The sequence below is a fragment of the Pseudonaja textilis genome, chromosome 8, assembly GCF_049901715.1.
Source record: "Pseudonaja textilis isolate UNSWEBS1 chromosome 8, rPseTex1.2, whole genome shotgun sequence".
Classification (NCBI taxonomy): Eukaryota; Metazoa; Chordata; class Lepidosauria; order Squamata; family Elapidae; genus Pseudonaja; species Pseudonaja textilis.
In genome coordinates, this window is record NC_141997.1 from 20,007,592 (window position 1) to 20,020,987 (window position 13,396).

General features: G+C 35.4%; 1 protein-coding gene across 1 annotated transcript in view; it reads left to right on the forward strand.

The window, feature by feature from the left end:
- Positions 1-13,396, forward strand: part of EIF5B (eukaryotic translation initiation factor 5B) — a 29,930-nt gene that overhangs the window by 14,350 nt on the left and 2,184 nt on the right. Inside the window, exons 7-22 of the mRNA XM_026707549.2 lie at positions 217-312; positions 1,339-1,425; positions 1,646-1,729; positions 2,278-2,567; positions 2,869-2,976; positions 3,095-3,205; positions 3,671-3,738; positions 6,113-6,254; positions 8,392-8,523; positions 9,650-9,832; positions 9,941-10,102; positions 10,995-11,126; positions 11,862-11,993; positions 12,098-12,174; positions 12,261-12,425; positions 13,107-13,245. Of these exons, the coding sequence (XP_026563334.2) occupies positions 217-312; positions 1,339-1,425; positions 1,646-1,729; positions 2,278-2,567; positions 2,869-2,976; positions 3,095-3,205; positions 3,671-3,738; positions 6,113-6,254; positions 8,392-8,523; positions 9,650-9,832; positions 9,941-10,102; positions 10,995-11,126; positions 11,862-11,993; positions 12,098-12,174; positions 12,261-12,425; positions 13,107-13,245 (2,108 nt within the window). The remainder of the gene's footprint in view (positions 1-216; positions 313-1,338; positions 1,426-1,645; positions 1,730-2,277; positions 2,568-2,868; positions 2,977-3,094; positions 3,206-3,670; positions 3,739-6,112; positions 6,255-8,391; positions 8,524-9,649; positions 9,833-9,940; positions 10,103-10,994; positions 11,127-11,861; positions 11,994-12,097; positions 12,175-12,260; positions 12,426-13,106; positions 13,246-13,396) is intronic.

Sequence of the window (13,396 nt, forward strand, 5' to 3'; positions counted from 1 at the left end):
AACTGTAAATACTAATATTTATTATTCAATAATAGAATACCAGTGTAAAATCAAATCACTAGCAGATTAACTGATCCATATTAAAAGTCCTAAGTTTCAATCTAGACACACTGTCAAGATATTTGTCCTCAAATTTTATCCTATCTTGTTAATTTCCAAATTCAGTCACTTGTCATCAAATGTTTATGTGAAGATTTTTTTTTGTTTAATGTGCAGGTGTGGAGGTGCCATCCAAAGATTCAATACCAAAAAAAAGACCCATATATGAAGACAAAAAGAAAAAAAAGCAACAGCAGCAAGAAAGCAAAGAAGGTGATAATGTTGTTTATGGATAACTGTAAACACAGAAACAGGTTAAAAATCAAGAAAAGATTATTTCAATCACTGTGTGCTTCAAAGTATCTCCTTTGCTCTATATAGACGTATGGAGCACAGGATAGTCTTCAGTGGGTTGTGCAGTCCAGTGAAAGGTCCATTGGGAGAATCTCTTTTGTGATTTAAAGTGTTTTAAGCACAGGAGATGTCCTGCTGTGAATTTTCCTGCACCAGGTGGGGGACTGAACTAGATAGTCTCCAAGGTCTCTTCCATCCCACCCCTATTGTTCTATGATTCTATACATTTTTGACTGACTTCTAAAATATTATTGCAAGAATCTGAGATGTTCCAAATTGGTTTGTATAAAGTGATGTTCATTTCTTCTCTGCTATCATATTAGATCAGGGGTGTCACACTGGTGGCCTGCGGGCTGGATGCGTTGTGTAGGTCACTCCTACCCCAGCTCTGCAAATGGGGAAAACATTGTGAAACGTCATGTGACGGCAACATGACGCAGCAAGTTTGACACCCATGTATTAGATAAATTGAAAAGATCTATGCCTTTTAAAAAAGATTGATTAATTTGGTATAGAATAATGTTTCTGATTTATAGCTTGAATTGACATAATGATTTATATTCATAATAATTAAGATGCAATTTCTACCTTATTTGGATTATTAAAAGTTTTATGAATCTATAGGTATTTTATATTTATTTTCATTGTTGCATCCTGCATTGGCCATTAATGCATAAAGTAGTTGATCAAGTAGATATATCATTACTGCAGAGACCACAGGAATTATAATTTACTGTGCTTACAGTGTAGGGAAGTCTGCAGTAAATAGTGGACGATCTGTCAAATGGACTTCCCTTAGAGGTTGTGGTTATTTGGTAACCTAGAAGCATAAATATTGTAAGCTAATTGAAGAATGTAATGTAGGTAAGGTTGTAGGAGCTGTGTTCTTGAACAATGACATGAATTTAAAATAGTCATAACTAATAATTTTAAATTGCATTTTAGATATTACAGAATTGGCATCCCCGGTGGAAGAAGCTGCAGAAATAGTTGTACCTGAACAAGAGGAGATTAATCTTCAAGCTGAACCAGGTAGTTCTAAATTGGGCATTAAGTATTTCATTATATCATAATCAGCTCTTTGAGGAACCCTCATTTAATTTCCTTAAATTAATCTGTGTGTGAGACTCTGTGACTCTTATGATATTTGTGAAAAATGTTCAAATGTTTATTTTCAGGCAGTAAGAAATGAGTTTAATGTCTAGTAAGCTATGAAGTAAACTTTGTTACTAGAAAATCTATTATTGTTTAGTTTCAGAAGAAAAAGAGGAAGAACCTGAAGATGGAGGATTAGATGACTGGGAAGCTATGGCCAGTGATGAAGAAAGAGAAAAGGGTAAATTTTTGAAAAAAGAACAAAATATTACATGGCATGTGAGACTTTTGTTTTCATTAAAGCCTTGGGTTTAGTAAGAGAAAGTAAGCAAGCAATGTAAAAAAATGATTAAAAGCGTATTTAAAACTGAATATATATTTTAAACTGCAATGCAGATCGCTTTATTTGTTTATGTGTGGCTTATTTTTCTGTTAATCTTTAGCTGTTCAATAATTTTTAAAAATTGTCTAGCTGTCTAACTGGGTGAGAAGGGCTAGTGATAACATTGTTAGAAGGGCCACATTTCTGTTCTCAACAAGATCTTCTGTAGTGGGAACAACCAATAAGAGAACAAGCTATTGCTTGACTTTTTGATGCACTGTTGCTCCTTTGCATTTGTGGCTGGTCATGGGAATGAGTCTGCGGCATATCTGTTACATATTTTATATACTACAAACCTCTAAAGAAATCTCAGCGATATGCAGTATTACCTATAAATACCTGGGCAAAGCAGAGTTGGGTGAGCCAAATTAGAATCATATTAAGTAACTTTTGTATTTCTTCATCAGAGAGAAAAACTGTCCATATTGAAGTCAAAGAACAAAACGAAGATGATGAAGATGAGGATGAAGATGAAGATGAGGATATGGAAGAGAGTGAAGAGTATGAAGAAGGAGAAAGTGAAGGAAGTGAAGAAGAGAAAACCTCAGATGAAAAGGAATCAGACCTACAAGCTGCTGCAAAACACACTGTAGAAAAAAAGCTAAACAAAGAAATAAGTTCAGATTCAGAGTCTGATTCGGATGATGATCGCACTAAAGAAGAACGTTCATATGACAAAGCTAAACGTCGAATTGAGGTATTTAGTTAAACATTTTCACAAACAGTTTTTTTGCCTTTTCCCCATGGACTGGAGAGAGCTCTGAATTTTATCCAGAATTATTCCCTTTTGATACAGAATTATGGCATGTAACTAAATATAAATATATGCTTATGATGTCAACTAGCCTATAACTTCAGGTTTATTTTAAAAAGAAAACTAATAAACACTGGGGATATTGCATTGATCTTGAAAATGTTTAAATCCTCAAATCTGACTTATTTGCATTTCACTTTGTTTAATGGGGGAGTAAAACTTACTCTCATTTTTTTAATTTTAGAAACGTCGAATTGAAAATAATAAAAACGTAAATACTGAGAAACTACGAGCACCTGTTATCTGTGTGCTGGGGCATGTAGACACGGGAAAAACAAAAATCCTAGATAAGGTAAGCACAGGTATAGCACTAGCTAGCAAACAAACTGTTGGCTTTTACTTGAACTGAACACTTGTAGTTGAGAACTGTTTTATACTATATCATAATAAATATGGTATATTTCATATAGCTTCGTCATACTCATGTGCAAGACAGTGAGGCAGGTGGCATCACTCAGCAGATTGGGGCAACTAATGTTCCTCTTGAAGCCATTAATGAACAAGCAAAGATGGTGAAAACTGTAAGTAGAAGCCCTTCAGCCCTTTAAGTGCATTCCACATAATAGTATGAATTTGGCCTATGATCATTATCAGTGTTGACAGTGGATAATTTGAGGTTTCTGTTTATTTGTTCCATGTTCAGAGGACTATTTTGGTTGACCTGAAATATTCTGCATTTGCATGAATACATAGAATTGAATTACTTACCTTATGGAGGTTTTTATGTCTATGTTCATTTGTAATTTTGCAAATGCCAACAGAGATGGAGCTCACAATAAAAGCATATCTTAACCTACGATCTTAAAAAGACTTACATCTAATAAGTGAAAGTTATTCAATTGATTGTTAACTTGTATATTAAAAGTTAAAATATTAATGTACCTTCAAACAGGATTGAGATTTGTAATAAATGTCATCAAGCATGAAACTGTTATAAAAATTTGGTTTGCCTAAATATCAAGTTAATTAATATTTTGCAATAATAGTTTGACAAAGAAACAGTCAAGATTCCAGGAATGCTTATCATTGATACTCCAGGACACGAGTCTTTTAGGTAAGATTATTTATATCATTTTGGGGTTACATTTTGTAATATATAATGTTAAAAACAGTTGCAGAGGCAGAAATTATTTATATATTTTAAGTGGTATGCTGTCTTGTACCTGTATTATATGTGGACTGATCAATATTACAATCGTTCTCCAACAGTCAACTTTTCTTCCTCTCAAGTTTGTAAGTCTCCGCTAATCCAGTGCCAAATTCAGGTCAGAATCAGCAACTAATCCAAAGGCAGAATCTTCCTAATTCTTTCTTTGTTACCATGTTTCAATTTTTCAAAGTTCTTGCTTTATTGTATCAATTTCCATGCAATTTCAAGAAACAAGTTTTTTAAAAGAAAAATAAGTTGAGTTTAACTGAGATGGCACTCTTTATTATGCTAAGTCTTCACTCCGTCTTTTCTTTTTTCTTCTCTATTATTCAGAGCTTTTTAAACCACAATTTTCCAACAAGAAAAAGATCAAATCCAGTTGATATTAAATTTCCTCTTTAACAGTCTATAGTTCAGCTTTATTAGGGCCAATATAAACTCAAAGTATACTTATCCAAGTTGATTATATAGTTCCTTCTCCAGCTTCTACCTTTTGCAGTTTTGAAGCCCCGATGCTATCAAAAGCAATTCACACCTTTTTTTCTTTCTTTCTATTCGCCGCTTAGATCCTTTCTTAAAGATTCTTTGAAATGTTAATCCTGGGGGCATCTTCTATTTGATTATATCATCCCATTCCTCCTGCTGTTAGCTTCTTTCTCTCTCTCCGGCACAATCTTATTCCAGTCTAATCTTCCCCTTCAGGGTGGCCATTTTAGACCACCGCTTCAGGCATCTTCGGGAGGGAGCAATTGCCAAGCCGGGGAGGGGATTTGCGACTCCCCTCTACCCAGCTGACGGTCTCCCCTTCCTCCGCCACCCCTATGAGGTAGTTTCTGCTCTCCGACGCCGAAGTACGAACCAGAGCCATGCACGATCGCGGTCAGCGGTCCGTCTTTGGGGAAGCTCAAAACAGGAAGATACTATTTGGATTAAATTGCCAATCAGAAAGTTGTAAAATGGCGATTTCTCTTCTGGCATTAAAAATGGAACTCAGAAAAATTAAAGAAACACTACAAGAACGGGGTGAATCACTGGGTTTTGCTTTAAAATTTATTGAAAACGTGGCAGCAGAATATGAACAACAAAGACAAAAGGCAGAAGAGGAGGTGGAGCAAATCATAGAAGAGACCATCTTTAGTGATCATTGAGAAACAAGAACTATTGAAAGAAAGAAGGAAAGAGTTGGAAATAAATACAGGAGATTTAAGAAATTAAATAAAAAGGGGAATATCCGAAAAATTAAAAAAGGGAAAAAGAGCCAGCAGAAATTCAAAGGGCGAAAGGAAGCTGTAAATAGAGAGAGGGATAAAAACTGGAGTGAAAGAACAAAGGAGAAAAGACGGGAAAGAAGGGACAAAAACAGGATTTGGAAACAAAGAAATATGGGAATTGTAAAAAAATGGGGAAATCCTTAATTGGACACAGATAATGGGTGATTATTATATAGAAAGGGGATTCTGCAAGGTATTAGGGGGTAATATAAATAAATTTATAGTTACAAAATAGGGACATACAGACGATGGAAAAACAATTGTTATTTTTTTGGATAATGGAATCTAATGCTCTTCCTCTTTATGTAGAGAGATAATTGTAACAAATAATGGAATGTATATTAGATATATTGAAATATTTTTAAGATTGTAATGTTGGCTTTTTTTGGTTTAAATATGAATGGAATAATTAATGGAATATGTGTATTAAATATATGGAAATAAATGAAGTGATATAGGAGGAGAGCTGAAATGAAATTAACTTTAGGGTTTAGGATTGTTTTACTGTGAATGAGTAGATTAATATGTCCTTTTTGGGGGGGGCGGGGAAATTTAATGACATTTAAAAGGAGAAAAATCATGCAGAATTTGATTTATATATGCTATGTAGTTTTAAAAGGATTATTAAGTTTAATGTTTTAGGTAATGTTAAATTTTTTAACGAGATGTAAAAGGGGTAAAAATAAATGAATTTTATAACTTAGAGGTGGCGCACTTATATTGAGATTTCAGGGGGAAACCAATTTATAGAAGTGTCTTTTTTAATTAGAATTTAAGATGGTCATATTTGTAGGTATATGTGAAACTTGTAATCATGCTGTTCACTAAAAAGAGACACTAAAATATGGAAAACTGAATAAAATTTGTTTTAAAAAAATATTACAATCTTTCTACCTAACATGATTTGTATTAAGAATACACATTATTTATTCTTTGGTAAACTGCAAATTTGGTAAACTACAGATCATGCTTTTTTCTGTTGTTGACAATACCCTTTTAATTTGCAGCAATCTTAGAAATCGTGGAAGCTCACTGTGTGATATTGCAATTCTTGTAGTAGACATCATGCATGGTTTGGAACCTCAGACAATTGAATCTATAAACCTGCTGAAATCCAAAAAGTGTCCCTTTATAGTTGCACTTAACAAGGTAAGATCTCTTTTCATTGAATGGGTTTGTATTCAATGATGTATTCTGTTTTGGCTTTATATGTTGCATGAGCTAAGCTATTTTGGTATGAAAAGCATTGATTATGGATGTGTGAACTCATTTATTGTGACCTTTTAATCACTATTAAAGCAAATTTAGCAAAGTGTAAGAAACCAGCTGTTTTGTTACAGATTTTTTTCTTAAAGCCCTTTTGTATGTAAATGCCTATGTTGCTCAATGCCTTTTTCCTACCCCAGCACAGCTGGATTTTCTTGAGAAATCTATAAGCAGAATATGTTAGCAATTATCTCCTTGGTTGTGCTTCACACATCCATAATCAACGATTTACTTATCAAAATAGTTGCAGTGGTTGAAGTATTAGACTAGGAGGCGGACAATCCAGATTGTACGCTTTCCTCATGCATAGAAGCTTAATCAAATCAAGGGTTTACTGTACTTATATTTATCTGAAAATAAAATAATTTACTAGGATTTAATAAATTAGGTGAACATAGCTATAAATATTTTGTCCCTTTTGGAAGACTGGATGGAACTGAATTGATGCTGTAGCCTTCTGTATATGAAAGATTAATACTGGATTGTACTAAAATGAATATCAGTTTAAGAATGCTTTTTGCAAAGGAATGGTTCTCTCCCTTTGCCTGAAATGGCTGGGGCATAGGGTTTCCTGGCTAGGTAGGGAGTTGGATTAGAAGACCTCCAATGTCTTGGGTCATTACTGACTATAAGGCAGCTTCTTTGACATGTAAGGATGACACAGATTCTCTAAACAAGCTGAATATGTTTTGGGGACGGTTTGAGGCCACAAACAACATTCCAGCAAGAAAGGTTGTTCCCCTCCCTGATGAGCAGGTGCTTCAGGTTTGATACAACTGTTGTTCGGAAGATCCTGTGGAATGTCAATACTTGGAAAACTGTTGGTCCTGATAATATCCCTGGATGGGTACTTAAGGAGTGTGCTGACCACTGTTCTTACAGACATCTTCAACTCCTTGTTGCGTCAGGCTGTGGTTCCATCATGTTTTAAGATTGCAATCATCATACCAATGCCCCCCAAAACTATTATCACATTGCCTTAATGATTACCGTACAGTTGTACTTACCTTTGGGATGATCTGGGTTGGAAGTTCAATTGCACCCCACGAGGGAGCCTCCACCCTGGCGGACAGTTGTCTCTGAAAGCTGAGATGGAAAGCCGGAGGAGGGGGGTGGAGGAGAAGGGAATCAGAAAGCATGGACCTTTCTCAGTACAAAGCTTCACAGAAAGCGAATCAAACCACGATGAGGGGGGGATTTTCCTGTGAGTACGGTGTTAATATTTCAGAAATGTTACCGGTACCTGTGGAGGTCTCCTGGTGCAACACACTGCTGCAGCTTTAGAGCATACGTCCGCCTTCCCTGCATAGGATTGCAAGGTTGGAGGCTTTGCCTTGCTCCAATCAGCTGGAAAATTCCCCCCTCCCTCAATTTCCCTGCCAATCATTCTATCCTTGGGGAGCTTTGCACAGATGCACATCCCAAAAATACTCCCCCCGAAGCCTTCAGTCTCGCAATCCTATGCAGGGAAGGTGGAGATTTGCTCTGAAGCTGTGGCAGAACATTGCACTGGGAGGCCTCTGCAGAGAGACAGAATGAGAGGCAGCTCCCAGCCCTTGCTGTGATTAAGGGTCAACCCTCCATGAGGTGACTGCGGAAGGGAAGGGCTGCCTCCTGTGCTTGCCACATCTCCTTCTCTAGGACTTATTTTGGGGGTAGGGATTATATTATACCCCCAAAAATCAGGCTAGGGCGTATTTTCGGAATAGGTTGTATTTTCGGGGAAATGATACATAATTTTGTATTTATTTTGTCATGTTTATGTAGCATATATTGGAGGTGGAGACCCTTTGAGAGCTGTATGCAATTAAATTTCATTTTAATGTATGCTGATCAGTGTACATTCAGAGTGAGAATAACGTTATTGTTCTGTTCTGCTCTGCTCTATTCGACTTGATTCTATTCTATTCTGCTTTCCATTCCATTCTACCTTGCTTATTTCCATACATACAGAGTATTTACTATATAGATCTGCCTGAATAATGCAATATTAAATCGTGGTGAATTCTGTCTTCTTTAGATTGATAGATTATATGATTGGAAAAAGAGTCCAGATACAGATGTAGCTGTCACATTGAAGAAACAGAAGAAAAACACAAAGGATGAATTTGAGGAACGCGCTAAGGCTATCATAGTAGAATTTGCCCAGCAGGTGAGTATCAATTTGGTTAAAAAAATGTCTTGAGTATGCTTTGCACGCTGTAGTTCCTGTAGGTAAAACTAGCCCAAGCACATTAACCATCCAGGATCAAACAAAATTGTAATCAAATGGTTGATAGAAAGGAGGAAAGTGAGAACAGATATGGTATACCTAGGGATGATTGCCTGCATCTAAGAAGTCAGGCTTAGACAGGACAATTTATAATTATAAATTGGTACCTTATAGTGATTTTAACAAATTTAATGCAGGCAGTAGCACTAGGGCTCAATTATCAATAACCTTTCCAGTCCAGCTTTCAGATTCTGTCGAGAGACATCCTTACTTGTCCAATGAATGATCTCTGCTGGAAAGAGGCATAGTGAAGTAATACTGGATTTGTCAGTACTTTTGTACTATTGACTATAGTAATTTTCAGGAGAATGAGAGAGGGAAATGTTGTACTGGGAGAAGTACTGTTTATATAAGGTCTACATGTATTTCAGATTTAAATTTAAAGTTCCATTTTGTCTGTTATTTAATCGTATCAAGCTGTTAGGAAGAAGCTTATCTAGATTTGATACTTGTAGTAATCAGTACTCTGATTATAATTTTCCAGTATTCTTATTAATATTGATGTCAGATGCTTTGGTAACGTGGACAACTACTACTCAAGGCACAACCCTTGAAGATGAGATAGAAATTAGAGCAGGTCTGGAATACAATATGACAGTATGAATCACTCTAAAAAGCAGCACTTCTTAAAGGTGTCACTTTACCTCTGTGTTGAAATACCTGTACTGATTAACAGTAATAGTCTTAGCCAAAGTCAAGGTGCTACTTTTGCTGTGAAAGTCTCACAAGGTTTAGGCTTAAATAATCGGCAACATCATCTCATCCTCCATAGTCTGCCCCACTATGGGATCTTTTGCAGAATGAGTCAGAGTCATCAGACATTTTTACCACTGAAATAGAAGACTTATTCTGGTGAGTGGACTTGAATGGGAGAGGATTGGATATTAGATAATGCATTCCATTTTTCCATCTTCCTAAGTTTCTTTTTCGACTAGGCGGAATGAAGCCCCTCCTTCCCCTGCTCTCCCCATTCTTTCACTTTGTAATGTTCTGCTTCTTATTTTAGGGCTTGAATGCTGCCTTGTACTATGAAAATAAGGATCCCCGCACATTTGTTTCTCTGGTTCCTACCTCTGCTCATACAGGAGATGGTATGGGAAGTTTAATTGCTCTTCTTGTTGAATTGACACAAACCATGTTAAATAAGAGACTGGCACACTGTGAAGAGCTGAGAGCACAGGTTATGGAGGTAATGTTTACCTAGCAAATCTTTTGAAATGCTGCTTAGATAACTGAATTGATACAACAAACTTGACTGAGGCAAACCATTTAAGACATATAATCCTGTGTCTTTTAGGTCAAAGCGCTTCCTGGAATGGGTACCACAATAGATGTCATTTTGATTAATGGAAGGCTGAAGGAAGGTGATACCATTATAGTTCCTGGAGTAGAAGGCCCCATAGTAACACAGATAAGAGGCCTTTTGCTCCCACCTCCCATGAAAGAATTACGAGTGAAGGTAAGGAAACAGCATATGAAAAAATGTTCCTGAAATTGATTAATGGTGTATGAATTGCTCAATGATGTTACTAGGTCATACACCCTTCCTTTCCCCCAGATAAATTACTCTTATTTTTGCGGTAATGACCCTTTGTAAGAAATGTGCTATTTGTGTGAAAGATGACAGTACTAGGGAAATGTTTTTGTGTCCAGTCATACTGAGTGAAAGTATTTAATTTTATCTATGCTCTTTGTTGTTGAATTTCTATTAGCAAAAAATAACAGATTCAGGTTCTTAAATGATAAAGTCTGGGAAAGGAGATTCCATGTAGTTTTTGTCATATTGTCTGATATTGAAACTGTTGTATATCATTTATTTCTCATTTTTTCCTTATTCTGTTTTGCTATACTTTGAAGATTTTCTGGCAGGGATGTTCTAAAATTAATGGTTAATTGAACAATATTTATTGTCATAATACTTGATCAATTTTGGAACTTTTTGTGTAGGTGAACTAACACTTTTATTATGTCCTGATAGAACAACATTATATTTCTGATGTGCAGTAGAATCTAATCTAAGAGCCTTTATATTGTATTATCTTCAAATTTGGATATAAGAACACTTCTTACTGTCTAAAAACCAGAACATTTAGTTGTTATTTTTGTTCAAGAAGTGCCTTCTTATGAAAATTGTCATTTCTGATAATACCATAGAGCAACTGTCATATTAATTCCTTCCAGTTTCATTAATTGTAGGATACCCATTAAATAAATATAGTGTATCTGTCATCTTGTCAAATGACTGAATAGAGTTAAATGATTGGAGTTCTTGACAGTTCTTAATATAATTAAAACAAAGGTGATAAATTGGAAAACCAGAAAAATAACTATTCATCTTTCTGTTTGTGTAGAATCAGTACGAAAAACACAAAGAAATTATTGCTGCACAAGGAGTAAAGATTCTTGGCAAGGACCTGGAGAAAACATTGGCTGGGTTGCCCCTGCTTGTAGCCTATAAAGAAGATGAAATTCCAGTTCTTAAAGTAAGGCACAGATGATCTTCATCGGAATCAGTGGAGTTTCAGCAGCCAGAAAATTCCACTATGAATGCCTCAATTGTGCTAAAGTAGAACAATCAGGAATAAGTCGTATGAAATTCCAGCGATGAGGAACTTTTCAGATTTTTAAGGAATTTAAGCAAAGTAACAGTTCTCAACTGTTGACTTTTAAATTTTTAAATGTGAGATGTAATTAGAAGCAATTATTGTTCTCATATAGTTATCAAATTATTGGGAAGTAAAGGCCTTATAGGTATGTGCCATCTGGATAAGCTACTAGGTTTCAAGTTACATGTTAGTTAAAAACAAAGGACAATTCTGTAAAATTAGGATTGAATTAAGATAATTGCTGACGTTTTAGAGTTTGGAACATTTAATGGGGAATTAAGGGGAAAAAACTGATTATCATAGAACTGAACTTTTCATTGTGCTCTGGAGAAAAAAGAGATTTACTTGAATTTATTATTATTTTTTAAAAAGGTGGGATAAAATCTAATAATAATTTAAATATTTGTGAATTAACCTTGTGTCTCTACTTTGGGTAGTAGAGCTGTCTGCTATGTCAATTTAAACCAGTTTGAGCTTCCAGCGGCATGTTCCTAAATACAAAGCTGTATCTCTGATGTGTGCATTGTTCATAAGTGTATTGTGTATAATGCCACTTCCAGCGTTGGACACATAAAAGCAAGTTTTCTAAAATCCTTCCTTTTTTATTTTAAGGATGAATTGATACATGAACTGAAGCAGACACTGAATGCCATAAAGTTAGAAGAAAAGGGGGTTTATGTCCAGGCATCTACCCTGGGATCTTTAGAAGCATTACTTGAATTTTTGAAAACTTCAGAGGTGCCAGTAAGTACCCAAGATTCTATTTTCTTGGTCATGATTTTGTTGGGTATTATTTGCAGAATTTATATCAATGGCAAGCTGTTTTTTTTTTTCTTGTCTCCTGATAGTATGCTGGAATTAATATAGGACCTGTGCACAAAAAGGATGTTATGAAGGCATCAGTCATGTTGGAGCATGATCCACAGTAAGTATTTTCCTTCAAAATGTTTGTAGCATTTCTAAAGAAGCTTCATGTGCAGCTGCCTAATATTATCATTTGTTATTTTCAAGGTATGCCGTGATCTTGGCATTTGATGTGAGGATTGAACGAGATGCCCAGGAAATGGCTGATAGTTTAGGGGTTAGAATCTTTAGTGCAGAAATTATATATCATTTATTTGATGCCTTCACAAAATATAGGCAAGACTACAAAAAACAGAAACAAGAAGAATTCAAGTAAGTAGAATTCTCATACAGAGATATAGATACAAATACTATGTTTGCATGTGTGTGAATTATAAAATTATTTTTTAAAGACCAGTGTTCTATAATAGTGTTTCATTCTCATTTCAACTGAAAAATGTTAGTGTAAAAAATACAGGACATCCTCACTTAACTACTGCAATTTGGACCAGCATCTTGGTTGTTGAATGAAACAGTTGTTAAAATACACATAAATACACATAAAAACACATAACAGGCAAGCATCTGAAAAACACTCAATAAAACCAAGAGACAGACTCTCATTCATACTTGGGACCCCAAACGGATATTTCAGGAGTTTTACAAAAATTCAGCATGGTCAGAAATAGTCTCTGTTCGAACAACAGGCCTGTAAAACTGCTAAAGCAGGCCTGTAAAACTGGCAGTCCATGGGCTGGATGGGTCGTGTGCAGGCCACAGCCACCCCAGCTCCACAAATGCAGAAAAGTCCTGATATACACAATATGTCACGTGACATAATCGAGTTTCACACCCATGTTCTAAAGGATGAGTGCTATGGCAGAACTTTCTGTGCCCTTCTATATTTATCAGTAGTAGTACTTGAGAATAAAAATAGATTTTTGTGCATGTAGCTTTATTTTCAGATTACATTTAAACAGTTCTTTGCCATCTTTCTCTCCCCTTTCCCCCCAGGCATATAGCAGTATTCCCTTGTAAGATGAAAATACTTCCTCAATTTATTTTTAATTCTCGTGATCCCATAGTGATGGGAGTCCTTGTGGACGCAGGTCAGGTAAAACAGGGAACTCCAATCTGTGTACCTAGTAAAAATGTGAGTAATCTATATCTTTAAAGATATTCTATCTTTTTAAAAAGAAGGGTTATTTGGATAATGATTTTTAAAAAATAGTTCATTGTAATATACTTTGATAATAGGTGTTTATAAATATATAAATCAACCATCTATGTTGCAGTAAAGTTGC